General features: G+C 46.3%; 1 protein-coding gene across 2 annotated transcripts in view; it reads left to right on the forward strand.

The window, feature by feature from the left end:
• Window positions 1-21116, forward strand: part of LHPP (phospholysine phosphohistidine inorganic pyrophosphate phosphatase) — a 128429-nt gene that overhangs the window by 9250 nt on the left and 98063 nt on the right. For both annotated transcript variants that reach the window (XM_031956995.1, XM_003758762.4), the window contains exons 2-3: window positions 9064-9251; window positions 13944-14097. In XM_031956995.1, coding sequence (XP_031812855.1) covers window positions 9064-9251; window positions 13944-14097 — 342 coding nt within the window. The remainder of the gene's footprint in view (window positions 1-9063; window positions 9252-13943; window positions 14098-21116) is intronic.

The raw sequence follows: 21116 nt of genomic DNA on the forward strand, positions 1-21116 counted from the left end.
GCAGGAGACAGAGTCCACAAGGTTTTATTTTGTTAGTGACCTTAAAAATACAAAGTATTTCTGTGTGAAATCCAGCCACAGAGTTCCGGAGTCTCAACAAAAACTCCCTCCCTCCCACTCTGAGGAGTTTTCACACTATCTTTTATTTTCTCTTGTTACTCTGTGATCCTTGAAGAAATCTCATGATATAACAGAAAGACCTTGTTAATCAACAAGAATTTATGTAACACCTACTATGTGCTGTGCACATGCTAAGGGCTTTATAAATATTAACTCATTTAATCCTCATGAAAACCTTGGGAGGTAGGTCTGTTATTCCCATATTAGAAACTAACTGAGTGTCTGAGGCTGAATTTAACTTCTCATCTTTCAAAGAAAAATAAAAGACAGAATGTGAATTGACCTAGATGGCTGCTGTATAGCAATTTGTAGCATCCCTTTTTCCATCCCAAATCAGGGATGAAAATTTTTTTTGTTTTTTTATAATCTTTTGATGAACATGATAGAATGTAAATTTTTTTGTTTCATTTTTTGTAACTTTCCCCAGAGCCCAGCACAGTGCCTGGTAGACAGTAGGCTCTTAATAAATGCTTGTTGATTAGTTGATTGCCCCGTGATCTTGTTAACCTGGGCACTCCGATCCCCTCCAGGCCTTCTCATTTAGTCCTGCTTTTGTCCTTAGAGGACCACCCACCCCGAGATGGTCAGTGACATAGGGAAATGGACGTAGCAGGGGGTAGATGTTCTCCCACAGGTTCCCAATTTTCCCCTGCTCGGAAACTCCCTCTGCTTCTGCATCTGGCTTTCTATTTCTCCATCTCTGCCCTTTCTTCATAAATCTTGCCGGTGACCTTTGTTCAAAGCAAGAAAATCCAGTTGCTTTGCCTCTAAGACACCCTCGGGAGATTGTCAACACCTGGAGCCACAGACCACTCTTGTTCTTGTGAAGTGATTTTGTTCAAGGTGGTAAGATTATAAAAGCAGGTGGACTGGAGGGAGGGGGGCAGATGCCCCCAGCCCACCCTTTGGGGGAGTGAGGCTGATGTGTTATTAGGTTGGCCTGCCTTTTTTTTTTTTTCTGTCTTCCATGTCTATTTTTGGCTTTCTTTTATTAATCTCATGTTGTAGGGGTTAGTAAATGGGGATGGCACCGGCCTGGCTCCACATGGAAATAGATTTAAAAGATTGTATATGTAGAAACTCTCAGATTCCTTGCTGTCTTGGGGAGGGGAGGGAGGGAGGGAAACAATCTGGAATTGAGAATCTTACAGAAGTGACTGTTCAAAATTATATTTCCGTGAAATTGGAAAAATAAAATCATATTGAAATGTTTTTACAAATGAAAAAAGAAAATGCATCAGGAACTTGTAGCAATGGCTGGAAATAGATTCTTTATATGTTCCTCTAAGGCAGTACCTTGGTTATGGCGCATCCAAAGTAGGAAATGGCTGAGATAATAAAGAATACACCTGTGAGCTCCAGGGCAGCTTGCGAGCAACACTCCCATCTACCCACTCCCCCAAAACGCCATAATGGTACCAGAAAAAAGTCACAAAACCAGGTATTTTAATGAGCACTAAATTCAATGCAGAATGAGCATTCTGAGAACCAAGAGATTTCCAAGGCAGGTGGTTTTTTAATCCAGCCAAAATTTTGTCAAGTGAGTTTTCCAAAGTTTGTTTAGAGCGAAGGTTTCTCATAAAGGTCACAGGCGGATTTCATGCACTTCCTTTCTTCCCAGTGAAAGACCTCTGATAAACATGGAAAGTGCCCAGGTGGAAATTATAATTATGAGTGACCTTCTATATCTTTATAATGTCACTGATGCTCCTTGTCATCCTGGAGGGGGTCTGTTAGCCCTTTTACTGCAGAGGCGGCTGGGGCAGACCGAGGCTCAGCGTCTCCCAGGCCGGAAGTGTCCGAGGGCAGAGGACTCTGGGCTGTCCCTCTGCCACAAGTGACAGGCTTGAGAGGGTGCTCCCTCTGCCCCCCCCAGGTGCCACTCACTCTGTGGGACCCCAGGCAGGCCATTTCCGCTCCAGGTCTCAGTTCCTCCTCCTGTGAAAGGCGAAGTGGGCCGATTTCGGGGCGCCGGCCCTTCCCTGGTCGCTGGGTTCCCTTGCTCTCCCAGGAGGCAGCTAAGTGTGCCCAAGGTCGCCGCGGCCCCTCACGCCGCCCTCCCACCTTACCTGGCACGGAACAATAATGAGGGTTTTTCATTATTTTCGGGTGAGCGCTCCCGGCAGATGCTGACAGCCAGCAGATGTGTAAAGTCCGGGGTGATTTGTAAGGGCCGGCTCATCTGCGGCCCAGTAATTGCCTGGTGGGACGTTGTCACTCAGAGTCTTGTCCTGCTCCGGCGGAAGAAGGTAAAGGTCAGTTCAAAGAAAGAAGGGATCGCGCTCCGCGGCGGATGAAAAGCGGATTTTCTGCCGCCCGTCCCTCCCCTTCCCTCCCCCATGCCAGCTTTGGGATTGATGCCAGACTCGGCCAATACCCCATGATCTGGCCCGGACCAGGGGCTGAGGTCAGGGGTCAGCCAGGCAGAGGCACAAGGAGGAGGCTCCGGCCCGACGCTTCCCGAGCCTTCCCTGGCCCTACCCTCGGCTCACTCTGGGAATTTGGAGCTGCGGGGTGCCGGGAGCTCCCCTCCGCACTCCCCAAGAGCCCATGAAGAGCCAGCCTCAGCTCGGGCTCCTCCTGGCAGAGCCTTGCTGCTCCTCAGCCTCAGTCTCCTCCTCCACAAAATGGGGTTAAGGATGCTCACACTAACCTCCCCAGTGGGAACTCCGGCACCTTTGATGTGCTGTAGAAACGCATTGTTCTGGTGGCTTCTGGTCTGGGCTTCACTTTTCCCATGGAGGTCGGGGAGATTCTTCATTTCTTATGGATATTAAGAGCAGGACCTTGCCTGCCCCAACTGACTGGGAACCTTTCTTTCCAGCTTTCTCTGTCTCTCTCTGTGTGTCTCTGTCTCTGTCTCTCTGTCTGTCTCTGTCTCTCTGTCTCTCTCTCTCTCTGTCTCTCCCTCCTTCCTTCCCTCCCTTCCCCTTTTTCTCCTATCTCTCTTTTTCTCTTTGTGTCTCTGTCTCTTCCTTTCCCCATCGCTCTCCTTCTCTTTGTCTATTTCTCTCTGTGTCTCTGTCTTTTTCCTCTTCTTTACCCTCTCTCCCTCCCTCCCTCCCTTCTTCTCTCCCTCTCTCCCTTCCTTCTTTCTTTCCTTGCTTTCCCCTTTTCTCTTTCTTTCTCTCTCCCTTCTCCCTACCTCCCTCTCTCCTTTCCTTCCTTCCTTCCTTCCTTTCTAAAAATTTGTATGTTCTCAGGACTTTTACAGCTTAAAACATAAACAAGAAACCCAACAACAGTGGTTACATCTCAGTTGTGAAATACCGTTAGGCATCTTGGCCATTCGTAGCTTCTTTGTTTTGAGGGTTCAAAGTGTAGCTTCTTGTCTACCTAAGAGGTGGTGGGGTACAGTGGAAAGAGAACTTAAGTTCAGCTCTCAGCTGTGCAACCAGCCAATTCTTGGGCAAATCAAGTAGCTTCTCTGGGCCTCAGTTTCCACCCTTGTAAAAGGAGTGTGTTCGATGAGATGCCCTCTTGGATCTCTCCAGTTATAAATCTGTGATCTGTGATTTCATTGTCATCTTCCTGTTATATTTCTTTTTCTTATTTTCACTGCCTGGATTTCAGACACAAATTTGCACCAGAGGGCACCTAGTTTAATTTCCTCATTTGCTTTAAAGGTGAGTTTTAAGCCCCTGTTCAGTGACTATTTAACAACTTCTTCTCCTGGATTCCAAGAGAGATAGTATTTGAAATTTAGAAATATTCAATTTCCCAAACACTGATACAAAACACTTTGTGCAGCAAAGACTTGATCCCCAAACCATAAACAAAGCAGAATAGAAGACATGACAAATCCAAACAATACCATCTAAGGTAGGAGAGGATGCTTACATTTTTTCCCCTATAAACAATAAACTTGTAATCATCAATAAAAATAGTTGGCTAAATAAACCTTTAAAAGGAAGGGCAAAATTTTGCCCAAAAAATGCTTAGCCTTTAATAAGTAGAAAAAATAAATTAACAAAGAAAAGAACAAAAAATCTTTCTTTGCTTAAAAAATATTTTTTTAAAGAAAGAAAATGTCATCGTTTAAATAATAGTGATAAAATATGTTAGTTTGCCCTTTTCTGGCTTAGGTACCAACATTTTCCACCCAGTCCTTCTCTTCTCCTTTCTATCATTTCCTCCTCATCTAGTCAGCAGGTCAGTGGATGTCCAGGTCTGGTTGGTTCTACTGCTTTTGCTCCAGACTTCTTGTAGCAAAGGACTCTTGATCTTGCAACAATCTTAGAGAACATAAAAGGCTTCAGTGGGAGGGCAGTGTTTGATTCCTCCTTAAAGGAGAGAATGGAGAGGAGAGGGCACTAGGCGCCATAGTCTGCCATTTTGTCTCATCAGAAAACCCTCAGGGAGGCAGCTTGGCAGAGGGGATGGGGTGTTGGATCTGGACTCAGGAAGTCCTGGATTCAAATCCTATCTCAAACACTGGCAGCATGACCCGGAGCAACTTGACACCTGCCTCAGTTTCCTCATCTGAAAAACAAGAAAAATGGACTCACCAGCTTCTAACCTTTAAATCTGTGATCCTATGGGGCTGTCCATTTGACTGTAACTATGTGAGGTTCCTTGACTCAGCGGAAGGGACAGTATTTCCTTTTGGAGTTAAGGCTGAAAATAAGGGGACTGTTCCTGTGGACTGGCCTATTAAAGAGAGACCATGCTGATTTTTCTGGGGAAACGTGTATCCCATTTCCTCCCCCTTTTCAGGAATGAATTGTAGGCCTCCAACTCCCTATCTGTACCTTCGACACCTACCCTCAGATCGCTGTCATCTCTATTTACATCCCTGCCGCCATCCGCTCTCTCCCAATCCCGGATGGACACCGATTATTTGTGAATCATGTGTCGCTGTTTCCCGAGAAGCCAGAGGCCTGGCCCCCCAGAGTTGTCCTTCATTCAGTCATTCAAAGCCTTTCTTCCTTTCCTTCTTTCATCTACAACTGAAGTTGTGTTTGGAATAACAGATGGGGGGCTCTGTCATCTCATTGTCATACCAATTGTTCATTGTTCTGAGAAGGGCACATCATAATTCATTAGCGATAATTATTCCCCGGACGTTGCCTGTACTTCGTCACCCAACTGCTTCATTAACTTGGGAGCGGGTCTCCCATTCTGGCGGCTCCAATCAATGAAGATATATTTAGAATGTACAAGTGGATGCTATTAGTTACAATATATTAACTGCCTAATTTAAAATAAAAAAGGCGATCTTTATGAAGGGCAATTAACCACTAAGTGTAATTGATAATTCATATACCTGCGATTAGGAAAGACAAATAATAAGAAAGAAATGAATGACCCACGTTATTGGAGAAGACATTGCCGGCTCCTTGAGGAGGGTTGTCTCGGGGGGCTCTGGCCGACACCCATTTCTTTTTTTTTTTTCTTTATTTAATAGCCTTTTATTTACAGGATATATACATGGGTAACTTTACAGCATTAACAATTGCCAAACCTCTTGTTCCAATTTTTCACCTCTTACCCCCCCACCCCCTCCCCTAGATGTCAGGATGACCAGTAGATGTTAAATATATTAAAATATAAATTAGATACACAATAAGTATACCTGACCAAAACGTTATTTTGCTGTACAAAAAGAATCAGACTCTGAAATATTGTACAATTAGCTTGTGAAGGAAATCAAAAATGCAGGTGGGAATAAATATAGGGATTGGGAATTCAATGTAATGGTTTTTAGTCATCTCCCAGAGTTCTTTTTCTGGGCATAGCTGGTTCAGTTCATTACTGCTCCATTAGAAATGATTTGGTTTGATCTCATTGCTGAGGATGGCCTGGTCCATCAGAACTGGTCATCATATAGTATTGTTGTTGAAGTATATAATGATCTCCTGGTCCTGCTCATTTCACTCAGCATCAGTTCGTGTAAGTCTCTCCGCCTTTCTGAAATCATCCTGTTGGTCATTTCTTACAGAACAGTAATATTCCATAATATTCATATACCACAATTTATTCAGCCATTCTCCAACTGATGGACATCCATTCAGTTTCCAGTTTCTAGCCACTACAAAAAGGGCTGCCACAAACATTCGTGCACATACAGGTCCCTTTCCCTTCTTTATAATCTCTTTGGGATATAATCCCAGTAGTAACACTGCTGGATCAAAGGGTATGCACAGTTTGATAACTTTTTGAGCATAGTTCCAAACTACTCTCCAAAATGGTTGGAATCGTTCACAACTCCACCAACAATGCATCAATGTCCCAGTTTTCCCACATCCCCTCCAACAATCATCATTATTTTTCCTGTCATCTTAGCCAATCTGACAGGTCGACACCCATTTCTTATGGGATCACGCCTGTCGTCAGGCAGGTTCGACGACTCCGCTAGACAATGACTTTTCCTCCTAACTTTTCGAAAATGAGTGTGAGTGTGTGTGCACGCCTGTACGTATGCTACCTATCATCAGATCATCATAATAATAGTAATAATATTAATAACTCGTGTTTCTCTAACAATTTGTGGCTCACAGAGCGCTTTCCTCACAATGCCGTGTTCAGCTCCAGTTGCCACATTTTAGGCAGGACCTTGATAAGATGAAGAAAAGGGAAATCAGATTAAAGAAGGTCTTGGGTCCATATCCTATGAGAATTGGTTGAAGGGCCAGGGCTTGTTTATCCTGGAGAAGACTCGTTCAGTGGGCTTGCTCTCAGGGAGGTGAAAACCTTGCCAATAGGAAGTAGACTCCTCTGAGGGACCACTGAGGGGGGAGACGGTGGAGGCAGAAATTGTAGGGAAGCAGATTTAGTGCCAGTACGAGGGAAATGAACACTCTCTGTAAGTCAGACTGATGATGTGCTCCCTCCGGAGGAGTAGCTTCTCTCCACGGAGCTCCTTCTACCACAGAATGGATGGTCCCTTCTTGGGATCTGCTTGTTCTAGCATCCTCAGTTTTTATGGATGCCTTTGGTAGGGGGGTAAAGCCTATGGACGCTTCTCACAATCATGGTTTAAAATAATTAGAGGAAATACAAACTTTCATTTAGAAATTAGTGAAAATAAAGATATTAGTTTTTTCCCATCCACGATCACAGACCCCTTGAAATCTAATCTGTTCTTTGGAAGTCTGTGGATCCCAAGTTAAGAATTTTTTTTCAGAGGACTTTTGGTTTTTTGAACTGAACTAGGTGGTACCATGGACTTTCCAGCTCTAAGATCTTATGATTTTTTTTTCAGTTTTAATGATCTTTTTTTTTTTCTTCTTCTTCTTTTTTTAAATAGTGTTTTATTTACAAGTTATATGCATGGGTAATTTTACAGCCTTGACAACTGCCAAACCTTTTGTTCCAATTTTTCCCCTCCTTCCCCCCATCTCTTCCCCTAGATGGCAGGATGACCAGTACATGTTAAATATATTAGAATATAAAGTAAATACAAAATAGGTATATACAAAATAGGTATACATGTCCAAACTGTTATTTTGCTGTACAAAAAAAATCGGACTCCAAAATATTGTACAGTTAGCCTGTGAAGGAAATCAAAAATGCAGGTGGGCAAAAATAGAGGGATTGGGAATTCAATGTAATGGTTCATAGTCATCTCCCAGAGTTCTTTCCCTGGATGTAGCTGGTTCGGTTCATTACTGCTCCATTGGAACTGATTTGGTTCATCTCATTGCTGATGATGGCCAGGTCCATCAGAATTAGATTTTATGATTTTGTGATGTGTTAATTAAGTATGTCAAATTATCAGCATTTATTAAGTACTTACTATATGCCAAGGACTTTGTTAAGTACTGGGGATTTAACTGACTACTGGCACTTCAATTGTCAATTGGTACTTGAAAATATGGAAGTAACTTAAATATTCTCCCTGTTCTCTGATTGATATAACATATCCCCCCTTTTTTTTTCAAATTCAGTTTTATTTTCAGTTCTGAATTCCTTCCCTTTTTGAGGAAAACAAGCAGGAGGAAACAAGCAAAACAAAAGTGGTTACACATGTGTCTAGCCAAATAAAAACAATTCCTGCATTAGCCACATCAAAAAAAAAAAAAAAAAATTGACTGTTGTCTGTACTCTGAGGAATCCCTCTACTGTGAGTCCTCTGAAATCGTGGTTGGTCATTGTCTTGATGAGTGCCTAAATTTCTCAGTCATTTGCCTGTATAATATCGTTGTTATATGAATTGTTCTGGTTCTGTTCCCTTCACATACATGTCTCTGAAACCATCCTCTTCATTTTGCTTTTTAATAGTATTTTATTTTTCCAAATACATGCAAAGAGAGTTTTCAACATTCACCTTTGCAAAACTTTGTGTTCCAAATTTTTCTCCCTCCCTTTCTTTCCTCCCTCCCCAAGACAGCAGTCAATCTGATATAGGTTAAACATATGCAATTCTTTTAAACACATTTCCTGTGCTAAGTGCCGGGGATCCTAAGGGAGGATGGAGGAGGTCCCTGTCCTCCGATATGGCAGAGATGAAACCCAAAGGCTTTTCAGAGCAGTGGAGGCGCTGAATTGGACCAGGGCTTTGGAGGGCCCGCTGGTATGCTCTGGCCAGTACTCCATGCTGTAATTAAGTGTATATCCCCAGCTGTCCTTTATGAAAAGTGAACACAAATCCTTACAGCTTTAGCCTTCCTTCATCCAGCACCTCCCAATTCTAAGGGCTGTTCAGAGGGATGGAGCAGGTGTCTTTCTTCTGCTCCCCTTGGTGATCCAATAAACCTGTCATTTAACTGGTTAGCATTTAACTAAGTCCATCTGCAGTGCCTAGCACACAGTAGGTACTTACATGTTTACTGATGGATGGATGGATGGATGGATGGGTTCGGTGGCTCTATGGAAGACGGGTCCGGGTTCTAAGAGGAACCGGCGGTCTCGAGGTTTAAATTTCGTCTCGGCCTCAAATCCTCAGTCACACATATGATATTTCCACTGGTTTTCTCTCCCCTCTGCCCAATCTCACAACAGGATCAAGCAGTCGGGCCTGAAGCTGCGGTTCTGCACGAATGAATCCCAGAAGTCTCGGGACAAGTTTGTGGGATTGCTTCGGCGTTTGGGATTTGACATCTCGGTGAATGAAATCACGTCTCCTGCCCCGGCCGCTCGCCAGATTCTGAAGGAGCGGGGTCTGCGGCCCTACCTGCTGGTCCATGACGGTAAGCCTGCTCTCGCTTCCCTGAAACCCGGGCAGTTCCCTAGGAGAGGGGGGATTTATTCTGTTTGGGCTAGTTTTCAGCCCTCCGGGACAGCCGGTTGTGTGGTCAGCCCATGGAAGTGTTTTATGGAGCTCCTTCTGAGACTCCCAGAAATGAACACTCCTGAATGAGGCTCAGCAGGTTCTGCCTTGGGTTTGTGGCTTCCCAGGGGAATGTCTCTATTCGATATTTTAAGTTAGCTTAATTTTATCTTTCTGTCAACTTATCTGTCCACCCGACTGTCTCGTCTCCCTGCCCATTCTTCTCTCAATCTGTCCATCAGTTGTCTGTTTATTATCCATTCTTCCATCCAAAGTTCACAGGGATTTACTGATCCCCTCCAGTAATAGGTTTGAGGAATTGTAGAGCCGTGAAGCATTCTCCCTTTACTTACTAGCTTGTTGACTCTGACATTTAACCCCTGTTTATTCCAATTTCTTCATTTGTAAAATGGGCATAATGACAGCCTCTCCCTTGCATGGGAGAGATCAGGCAAGACTGTAACTGTAAAGCACTTAGCACATAGTAGGTGCTATGTGACTTGGCTATTGTTGATGGTAAAGACAGAGACCATAGACTGAGGTAGAGAGGAGGGCCAAGCTTACGGGCCCATTGATTCAGTTTGGTTGAGCAAACACTTGATCATAGTCGAGGAGACTCATGGGGTCCTAAAAGTGGCAGGGAAGGAAGGGGAAGAGCGGAAAACTAGCATTTATATAGCCCCGGCCTCAGTGCTTGTTGTTTTTTAAGCAATTGTTTTCTCCTTTGATTCTCACAATAATAGCTGTGTTATTATCTCCATTTTGTAGATAAAGAAAGAGATTAAGTGACTTATCCAGGTCATACAATATCTGAACTCAGGCCTTCCTAACTCCAGGCTTAGATTTCCACCCTCTTCCTGCATCACAGCTCTCTGGAGGCAGAGGTTGAAGGGACCTCAGCGGCCCCTCGTCCGCTTCCCACATTTGACAGATGAGAAAACAGAAGCTCAGGGAAACATGACAATCAGGAAAAGTTTCAAATTCGGGCCCTTTGACTCCCAAGTCAATGTTCCTTCTATTATATCTGGAATTGGAAGGTGATTTAGGAAAAGGGCACTGGTTACTATTTAAAAGGGAAAGATAATTCTCTGTAGAAAATTAAGAAAAAATAGTTCCATTGAGGCTCCCCTCCACCATTGGTTAATGATATATAAATCACAAATTATATTTGTGAATGTAGTAGGGAAAAAATGACCCATTTCTGAATTTTGCTTCTGTGGGAGGACATTTTTCCATGCTCAGAAATCAGAGTGAGACCGTGACAAAAGGACTTTGGTAAAGTTTGGCCTTGTGTATGAGACCTCTATCTTAGGGGAGGATGGCTTAATTTTTTATTTTTTGGAAAAAAGCAAACAAAAAGTACCTTCTGCCTATTTTAAGAGCATGCCATTTAGCAGTGCCTGAGAATTCTAGATATTTTCTGCCTCATCCAGGGCTCCTTGATTAGCCTCCCCAGGCTTTTGGCTTGCCTGTTTTCATCTGAAAATAGCTTGCGCAGTTTCAGAAAGTCTTTCCTGGGCTGTCCCGGGGCTGGGTCTTAGACGGAGACAAGGGGCACTAATGGAGGGACCCTTGTAGCTCCATAACAGCCCTTCCCCCCAATCGTGGGAGGCCATTTTTTGGCCACTAGATATTATTGGGTTTCTTGAGAGCCTGTCCTCTCACCAGCAAGCACTGGTTGAATGTGGTTCCCTAAGGAAGGGCAGGGGTTGATTTATCAAAAAGGAGGAGGGGAAGGTTGCACAGTTCTCTTCTCTAAGTGTGATGTGATAATAACTATAAGTTAACTAATGTGATAATAATGCACATGCAATAATAATTAATATGTATTTAATAAAATATGTCTCTTTGCCTGCTATATTACAATTATTAGTCCCATTGACTATTGGAGCACCAGATAGAACATCCCCCAAATAAGTAATATAAGCCCCTGACTACTCCAGTCATTCATATTTTGCACTAAACACTGGGTATGTGAGAGAGAGAGAAGCCAGTGGCCCTTTCTCATCCCAGGGATGGAGGAGGGTTCATTTCATACAGAGTGCTTTGCCAGTGACCTTCGGTTTTTCAGGGTCGATTGATCCGCTGTAAACTTTGGTTGGGAGCCAGCCTTAGCTTCAGCTGCAGATGTCAGTGACTCAGCCCCTTTGGACTGTTGGAATCTCACGAAAAGAACCCGGATCGCAGGCCAGATCTTGGCCGTCCCCAGTCAGGAGGCTGGTCCTGTTCTCCACGAGTTTGTGTGAAGAGATGTTCTTAGAGTTCAGAGGAAACTGCCTTTCCCCCCAAGTAACTCAGTTTCCAAAAAGTGAATCATGGGATCTTAGCTCTAGAACTGGAAGGGAATTCAGAGGCTATCTAGTCCATTTTACAGATCAGGAAACTGAGGCCCAGAGAGGGGAGATTACTTGTCCAAGGCCAGCAGAGGCTCGTAGCTTTAGACAAAGGAGGGATCTGGGAGTCCATCTCTGGTTTTTACAGGAGACTCCGAGGTTCTAGATAGTGTCGCCATCTTTATGTTTCCAGAGAAACTCAACTTCTAGAATAGGCAGGAGCAAACCTAGTGACCAGGACGTGGTATTAGAAACTGGCTTTTGGTGTTTTGTTTTTAACCATATAAGACTGAATGTCACCCCCGCATATATAACTAGCTGAAGGATTTGGGGAAATTGGGGCCCTTTGTTCTCACCACTGCTCCCACTGGAAATTGGGAAAACCCAGTCGTGGGACAAGCAAGAGATTTGGCCACGTTGGGGGCTTGGCTGTGCCAGGGTGGGGACATCTTGGATTTCCAGGCCAAGAATCCTCAGTCATACTGGGAGGTCTGTAGAGAATAGGAAATGGTTCCTCTTTCTTACCTTCAGTGACTCTGGGAAACTTAGTTTCTCTACCTGCTAAAACAGCCCTAGTGTTGTGAGGAAATGGCTCCCAAAGCCCTAGAATGGAGGAACGCCCTGAAAAACACGGTACTTTTATTTACATTTCACTCCGGCTTGCCCGCTCCCTGAATACTCACGGCCTCCAGAACGCTCAGGGCCCCGCTCTGTCACTCAGGCCGCGGCTTTGATGTCAGCAGCACGTTGTTTTCTGCCCAGCTTTCTGATAAAGACGTGAAAAAGCGCAGATCTCCGGGGTCTCCGCTGGAGACCCCCCCCCCCCCCCATGGCCACAGACCCAGTCCCGGCTCGCTGGGCGTGCTCCCTGGCCCAGCGCTAACTAACCACACCCTTATCTAGCTTGATCTCTTCATCTTTTCCCAAGGATGGCTTGGGGCCTTTGCTAACACCCCCCCTGTTGTGTTTCTGGTCATGGCCTGACAGCTCAGTTGGGGTACTCCCGGGGGGGGGGCTCAGGCTAGCCCCACGATGGCTGCTTCCTTTCCGGGTATGCATGAGCGCCCCTTCATCAAGACAAGCTCGCTGCCCTGTGTGTCAGAGCCTTTGTGGGAGTTGGGAAGCCCTGAACAGAGGCCACCAGCTCCCCAATGTCTTCCAAAAGGTCCCGGCACTGGCTCGGTCTCCCCAACTCCCAGGTTTTTCAGTCCTTTAGAATGTCGTTCAGGGCCAGCAAGGGCAGATCCCTTATTACCTCCCCACCCCCATTGGGCATCAGCTGGGGGCTGTGTTTTCCTGATCTTTCTCGGGCCCAAAATCTTTCTGTCCAACTCAGGACCAGAAGCCCCTGGGATCTTGTCTCTGGTGGCCGCCATCATTGTCCTAGGCAGCCTGCGTGGCAGCAAGCCTCCCCCGTGCCAGAGCACCCTCCCTGCTCCCCAGTGCTCCCCCCGGGACTCCTCCCTGCTTGTCCTGTACCCTGTGTTGGCTCCTCCATTAGAATGGAAGCCTCCCGAGGGTGGGACTGGGATTGTGTCTCCACTCTCAGCTCAGTCCTGGCCCGCACTTAGTCAGCACTTCCTGACTGGCCAGTGACCCAGCCTTTCACCGGGTCCTTTACCCCAGATAAATCTCTTCTCCCTGAAGATCGATCCGTCCTCATCTGAAGAAGCTTTGCTCACCAGCCTGAGCTCATGCTCACGGATGCTCCTCTGACTCTTCTTTTAAAATTTATTTTTAGCATTCTGCTTTTTTGCATTTAGAAAATTTCTGGGTTTCAAATGTTCTCCCTCCCTCAGCCCCTCCCCCACGTTCTTATCTGATGCTCTTATTGAAAGGCATTGCGGCCCGGTGGTTAGTGGGCTAGGCTTGGAGGAGGCAGGGAGAGCCGGTCCCGCTTTGGGTCCTTACTGGCTCTGCGCCCTGGGTAGTCACTAAACCGGACCGAGTCTTTTCTCATTGGTAAAAAGGCCGTCATAACGATCTCTTATAATACAGAGGAGATAATGGCTACCAGGGCTCAAGGGGTCAGGCCTAGGGATTCCTTCTCCCGATCACAGCCCTGGGGGGTCAGCGAGGGCGCTGGCTCTTCCCTGGCTCTCACAGGAGCTGTCGGACAGTGTTACCGTCCCCTGCAGGGGCCAGCACATGGGCACGTGCCACATGCAGACTTCTGTCCGTCTGCTTGTCTGTGGTCTGGCTTTGCTCTCCGGACGGCGTCTGAGGGCCACAAGGGGAGCCGGCGGCCGGCCAGCCTTAGCCCCTCTCTCTGCTTCCAGACGTCCGCTCTGAATTCGAGGGGATGGACACCTCAGACCCCAACTGCGTCGTCATCGGAGATGCCGGGGACGGCTTTTCTTACCAGAGCATGAACGAGGCGTTCCGGGTCCTCATCAATCTGGAAAATCCGGTACTTCTGTCCCTGGGAAAGGGGTAAGTTGTCCCAAGGTGTCTCTAAGAGCTATGAGGGTGAGGCAGCCAACAGAGCTCCGGGCCAGGAGCAATCGGGTTCAGCCCCCACTTCTGACCCAGATGGGCTGCGTGATCCCTGTGCCTCCATCTGACCCCCAGGATTAGGGGACAAGTATTTTTGTCTTTCTGCGTGTCTGGAGCCTGGCCTTGAGGCAGCACCACACCCCTAGTCTTCAGGAAATATATTGTGCTGAGGTCCCCCTCCCCAGAGCTTTTGCCCACCGGCCTTCGATCTGCTTAGTAGAAAATGCGATCAGAGCTTAACGTTGGCCCGGAGGACCCAGCAGCAGAACCTCGGCTTCGGGGAGCCCCCAACCCGGTCCTTTCTCATCGAGAGGCCCCTCTCCCAAGTACTGAAAGTCCTCCATGGCATAGCTAGCCATCCGTAGTGGGGAGAGGCCTAAAGGGAGGGGGGGGTCAAAAGGGGTCTGGAGAAGCAGGTGCAAGTCCAGCTCTCCCCTTTGGCTGTGGGCAAAGCCCTTGGGGGTTGAGGATGGTGATGGTGATGATGATGGTGATGATGGTGATGGTGATGATGGTGATGATGATGATGATGATGGTGATGGTAATGATGGTGATGATGATGATGATGGTGATGGTGATGGGGGACAGCGCACATTTAAAAAGCTCTCAAGGCTTTCAAGCATTGCACAGGTCTTCTTGTGTGATCTTTCTGAGTCTCAGTTTCCTCCTTTGTCACATCAGCAAGGGATGATGGGGGAAGTGTTTACAAGAGTTTCGGTGATCTCCTGTGTAATTCCAGGGCCATCCCCATTAACAAAGGCAGACCGGCCTCCAGGTCTTACCCGGGTTCTATTTGGCCTTTGCTCTCTGCTCTCCTCCCATCATGAAGTCGGGGAGACGTGGGGAGTCTGAGAATGCGGCTGCCCCTGGAGGCCGTGGTCACGGGGATGTGTCTTCAGGTCCAAAACCCCCGGCTTCTACCTCTATCTAAACACTAGCTTTGTGGTCCTAGGCAGTCAACCTCCATTTGCCTTGGTTTCCTCAGCTGTAAAATGGGGATCATAATGGCCTTGTAGGATTGTGAGGATCAAATGAGATAGCACCACAAAGCACTTTGCAAACATTTGGCTCTAGTATTATGGTTATGATCAAGACGGCTTCTTACCAATGGAGGATTAAATATTGATCGGAAGTTACCCTTGCCTCCTGAGTGCAAGGGAAGGGAAGCGGATCACGGAGATATTGGGCTGCAGTTGGGCCCCGGCCAGCCACCAGTCCTTGCCCATGTGGCCCCCTGGGCTGGCCAGGCTGCCCGCCCCCCAGCTCTCCTGGCTCCCTGGCACATCAGCGCCTGCCTCCTGGAGAGAGTGATTTACATTTAGCATCTGTTTGGGGCTGAGAGGGGGAATTGGCTTTGTAATTTCCTCTGTCACGCCACTGTCAGAAAATTAAGCTGTTTACGCCACAGACCATAGAAGGTTAATGGCTGTTTGGGGAAAGGTCAAGTGGTCATTTTAGAGAGAGGCCATGCTGTATAATCGGAAACGGCAGCAGAATAAAGCATAAAATCGCATCTGACTGCTCCCAGCCCCCTCCGTAGCCATGGATGGGCGGACAGACTGGCAGACGGGCGGGTGGACAAGCAGACAAGTGAACAGGAGGACAGTTAGATGGACCAGCAGACAGGTGGACAGACAGGCAGACAGATGGATAGACAGACAGGCCTATGGACACATAGACAAGGGGATGGACAGTCAGACAGATGGGCAGGTGGACAGGCAGATGGATGGACAGGCAGACAGGGGACAGACAGATGGATGGACAGGCAGACAAGTGGGGAGACAAGACGCTCACACAGCAAACAGATGGACAGGCAGACCTGGATAACTTCTGTGCACATTCGGCCTCAAGATAGTTTCATGTCTCCAAATAACTAAGAAATCAAGAGAAATCCCAGGCAGGTAAAAACAAGCAGCTCCCAGCAACTTCTGGATTTCAGTGAAAACATCAATATTGAAATGAATTTGGGGAGAGTCATAGCAAGGGTGACCTTGATTTAGCTTTTATTCCCCGGTAGAGAGGCTCCCACCCCCCAAGTCCTGCTGCTAGGGATGCTGAGGCTTGGTGGATAAACTCATTCATTTGGGACTGAGAAAACGCTTTCCCTTTTCCCTCTGAAGCAGAAGCTACCTTTTGTCTTTGAGCTGTGGGGACACCAGGCCCCTCTGGGACTCAGGAGGGCTGGTGCAGGCCTTCCCCACTTCCCGTAAAGCTTCTCTGCTCAGGGCAGGCAGGGCTGCCAGAGACTCAAGGACCCGGGGCTGGGGGAGGTTCCCTCTGTCCACTCCCCACCCCCCCCTCCCAGCCCCTGCTGGTAGAGCTTATCAGGGGAACCCCACCAGGTGCCAACATGGGCACCATTTTTATTGTGGGGAATTTTGTCTTCCTTGCACAGAATGTTTCCTCCCTGCGGGCTCCCCCAAGGCTGGGAGAGTTGCCCTCTGGGGCCAGGCTGAACACCGCTAATCCCTTTCCGCTTGACAGCCTTTCAAATACTTGTTGGCAACCATCATACTTCCCCTCCCGCCTCAGAGCCTGATCCAGCCTGCCTTTCTCCCATCCTTATTGGGCTTTACTCTCTCATACACTCTCTGATCAGCTTCTCTTCCTTCACATTGCGTCGCATCCCATTGCCGTGTTTTTGCCCTGGCTGGTCCTCATGCCTGCAATGCATTTCCTGCCTGCCTTCATCTTGTAGAGTCCCTGTCTTCTTTAAGACACAACTCGGGCTCCTCCCACCCAAAGCTTTTCCCGACCCCCAGCTGGTAATGTCTGAAAGTTTTGTGTATGTTTTTTATTCATTATTTATGTTGTAGATATTTTTATATGATCAGTGTTTGGCACATAGTAGGTGCTTAATAAATGCTTATTGACTGACTGGCTTAGTAGGTGCTTAATAAATATTTCTTGGTTGAAAAACTACCTCAGGTTCTTGTAGCAGATTGTTCTATAGCATGAGTGTGGAGTCTAAAGGTCCCAAGAAGGACATTTTACAAACACCTGCTGTGTATAGATTGAGAGTCTATTTGGAACATTGACTCTGCTCAGGGGAGCTTACAGTCTAGTGAAAGTCATGAGAAATAGCCTCCCATTTTCCAGGATGTCTGGGTCTTCAGTATCCTCTGTTCTCTCTTGCTGTCCACCCTCTGGCCTTACTGAGCCCTGATTCTCATCCACTCTCCTCTCCTGCCTTCTCTATTCCTCCGCCATGCTGAACGTGCTTAGAAGTACAGCGCTTACCTTCTAAGAGGGCTCTGGCCGGGCTGTCTCCCCCAACTTCAGCCCATCTGTACAGGGGCCTGTGGAATACTTCACTGGGGGCTACTTGGAAGCATCCCAAGTGTCCCACATTCCAAATTGTCCTTATTTTCCCACCCAAAATTTCACCCCTTCCAAACTTTCCTATTTCTCTGGAAGGAGCCGTTGTTCTTCCAGCCTCTGGCTTTATCCTGGTCACTTTCCCTCATTCACATATGAGGTTCATGGATAAATCATATCCTTTCTATGACTCCACATCCCTCCTTCTGACTCCTCCTCTCCTTTCTCTCCTCTCTCTTGGTTTAGCCTCTCCCCTGCTTCAAACATCTCCCACTCCAGCCTGTCCTCCACAGCCTGTCAGAGGAATATGCACTAAGAAAATGCAGACAACTTCAGGGCTTCCTGCTTCCTCTAGGACAAAATAGAAATTTCTCTTTCACTTTGAAAGCCCTTCTCCTCAGTCTGCCTTCCCAGGCTTAGTGGATCTAACAGGCCTCCTGCACTCTGAGCCAGCCAACTGGCCTTCTCTCTTCCTCACTCAGGACCCTCAGCCTTCTTCCTTCTCTTTCATAGAATCTCTCCTTTCCTTTAACTACCCCCTCTCAGGCAATAACTTTCTAATATTATCCTCAGATGCTAGGATTAAGACATGACCTTTTTTTCTTAAGTACAATTTTGTATGTATTTGTATTTATTTATATAAGATTTAAGTTGTATATATACATGTTGTCTTCCTTATTGAAATGGAAGTCCTTAGAATAGGGATTATCTCCCTCTTTTATCTCAATTCCTCAGTGCCTAGCACCAAAGTAGATCCATAATAAATGCTTGATTGATTGTTTGAAGCAGAAAAGCTATCTTCCCAAAGGACTTTGGATAGTTCTAATTCCTTAAATCAAATTGAAATCTGCCTCTTTGCATTTTCTACTTTCTGAGGCCAAGCAGAAAATGTCTAATCAACCAACAATCAGTAAGGGCTTATTAAATGCCTACTATGTGCCAGACACTGTGTTAAGTGCTGGAGATAGAAAAGGAGGCAAAAGACGGTCACTGCCCTCAAGGAGCTTACACTTTAATGGGGGGGTTTCTTCATGAAACAGCCAGGAAACTGGTGTCACTGGATCTAGGAGTGTTGGTTGGGGACTTAGATGTAAGAAGACTGGAAAGGTTGGGTCATGTATGAAGTGCTTTGACTACCATAGAAAGAATTTCATATTTGACCCTGGAGGTAACATGGAGCCACTGGTGTTTACTGAGTAGGATTATGTGTGACATGATCAAATCTGTGTTTTAGGAAAATCACTTTAGTGGCTGAATGGAATATAGACTATTGTGGGGAGAGACTTCAGGCAGGCAGACTCATCTACAGCTGTTGCAGCAGTCCAGATGTGAGATGATGAGGGAAGAGGGTCAAAGGAAAGAAGGGGGCCTGCACGAGAGATGCAGCAGAGGTGAAATCTAGGAGAGAGACCGCAAAGGCGAAATTGACTAGACATACAGTAGAGGTGAAATTTATGAGAGATACCATAAAGATGAAATTGACAAGAAGTGCTGAAAGTGAAATCTAGGAGAGAGAATGCAAGGTGAATGAAAAGAGAGAATGAAAAGGTGAAATTGACCAGAGATGCAGCAAAGGTGAAATCTAGGAGAGAGACCATAAAGATGAAATTGACCAGAAATGCAGCTGAGGTGAAATCTAGGAGACTGCCAAAGTGAAATCAACCAGAGATGCAGCCGAGGTGAAATCTAGGAGAGAGACCCTGCAAAGATGAAATTGACCAGAGATGCAGCAGAGGTGAAATCTAGGAGAGAGACTGCAAAGGGGAAATTAACCAGAGATGCAGCAGAGGTGAAATCTAGGAGAGAGACTGCAAAGGTAAAATTGACCAGCAGCAAAGGTGAAATCTAGGAGAGAGACTGCAAAGGGGAAATTAACCAGAGATGCAGCAGAGGTGAAATCTAGGAGAGAGACTGCAAAGGTAAAATTGACCAGCAGCAAAGGTGAAATCTAGGAGAGAAAAATGCAAAGATGAAATTGACCAGAGATGCAGCCGAGGTGAAATCTAGGAGAGAGACGGCAAAGGTGAAATTAGCCAGAAATGCAGCAAAGGTGAAATCTAGGAGAGAGACTGCAAAGGTGAAATTAACCAGAGATGCAGCAGAGGTGAAATCTAGAAGAGAGACTGCAAAGGTGAAATTAACCAGAGATGCAGCAGAGGTGAAATCTAGAAGAGAGACTGCAAAGGGGAAATTAACCAGAAATGCAGCAGAGGTGATCTCTAGGAGAGAGACCGCAAAGGTGAAACTGACTAGACATAGAGGTGAAATTTATGAGAGATACCAATAAAGATAAAATTGACAAGAGGTGCTGCTGCAAAGGAGGGGGTGGAATCTACAAGGAATACTGCAGAGGTGAAATTGATAAGAGTTGCTGCAGAGGTGGAATCTGGGAAATACTGAAAAGGTAAAATTGACCAGAGATGCCACAGAGGTGAAATCTACAAGAGATATGGCAGAGGTGACATTGACAAAATATGTTACAAAGGTGGAACTGACAGTCCTTGACACCATATTTGATCAAGGGAGTGAGAGATAGTGAATCATCCAGGATGACCCTTGGGATGTGAGCCTGAGGGACTGGAAGGATTTTGTTACCCTCTACAGTAATATGGAAAGGAGGAGGTGAGGCAGGTTTAGGGGAAAAGAGAATGAGTTTAGTTTTGGCCATACTGATTAAGATCTGTAGGTCATTCAGTTGGAGATGTCTGAAAGGCAGTTGGAAATGTCAGCTCAGAGATTGGAGCAAGAGAGGTGGATACATCAGCATGGAAACTAAATAAACTAAATCCATGGGAGCTGATGAGATCACCAGGTAAAATAGCCTAGAGGGAGAAAAGGGCCCAGGAGAGAGCAGTGGGGGTGACACTTATGGTTAGAGGGTGTGATCTGGAGGAGGATCCAACAAGGAGATAGAAAAGGAAGGTCAGTGGTTAGAGGGAGCCTTGTTCCATATCATATTCCTGATGTTTCAAGATGGGATCATTCTAGCTCCCCTCCTCCCCGCCTTTCTCCTGTAGGCTAAGCATCCTTAGGTCCTTCGTCTGCCTTTCCTTGGCACATATAGTCTTTAGTACATTCATCGTCCCAGCTCTTTTGATTCCTTGTCCTCTTAGGAGTGTCCCATTGGGAAGGTGGTAGTTCTTTAGCTGATGTCCAGCATTATTAGATAGGACAAGCATTATTGTCTCTACTTTTCACATGAAGATACCGAGGCTCAGGGAAATTAGATTCCTTCCTCTTGTTACTATTACTACTACAACTAGTGAATGGTAGACTCAGGGCCTGGGACTCACAGCCCCATAGTGCTCTCCACTCTCCAACATGGCTGTCGGAGGGGAATAGCTGCCTTCAGTTGTGTTGTCTTTAGTTATGCAGAAAGATAATTCCTGGGTGAGTGGGTCTAGACCAGCCCTTTAAATAATCAGGCAGACCTGATCAGCCTCCACAGAGAGCAAGGAGACTGGTGTTCTATTCTCACCCAGTTCAACTTGTCTGTCACTCGCCCTATTAAAAAGCCTGGTCTCCACATACATATTTATCACTGTCCTTTAAAATTCAAAGGCCACAGGATGATGTTTATTGATGTGACTGATCTTCCAGTGGCTTTAATAATATTGAAAGTCAGCTCTCCCTCCTTT

This window comes from Sarcophilus harrisii, chromosome 2 (genome assembly GCF_902635505.1).
Source record: "Sarcophilus harrisii chromosome 2, mSarHar1.11, whole genome shotgun sequence".
Classification (NCBI taxonomy): domain Eukaryota; kingdom Metazoa; phylum Chordata; class Mammalia; order Dasyuromorphia; family Dasyuridae; genus Sarcophilus; species Sarcophilus harrisii.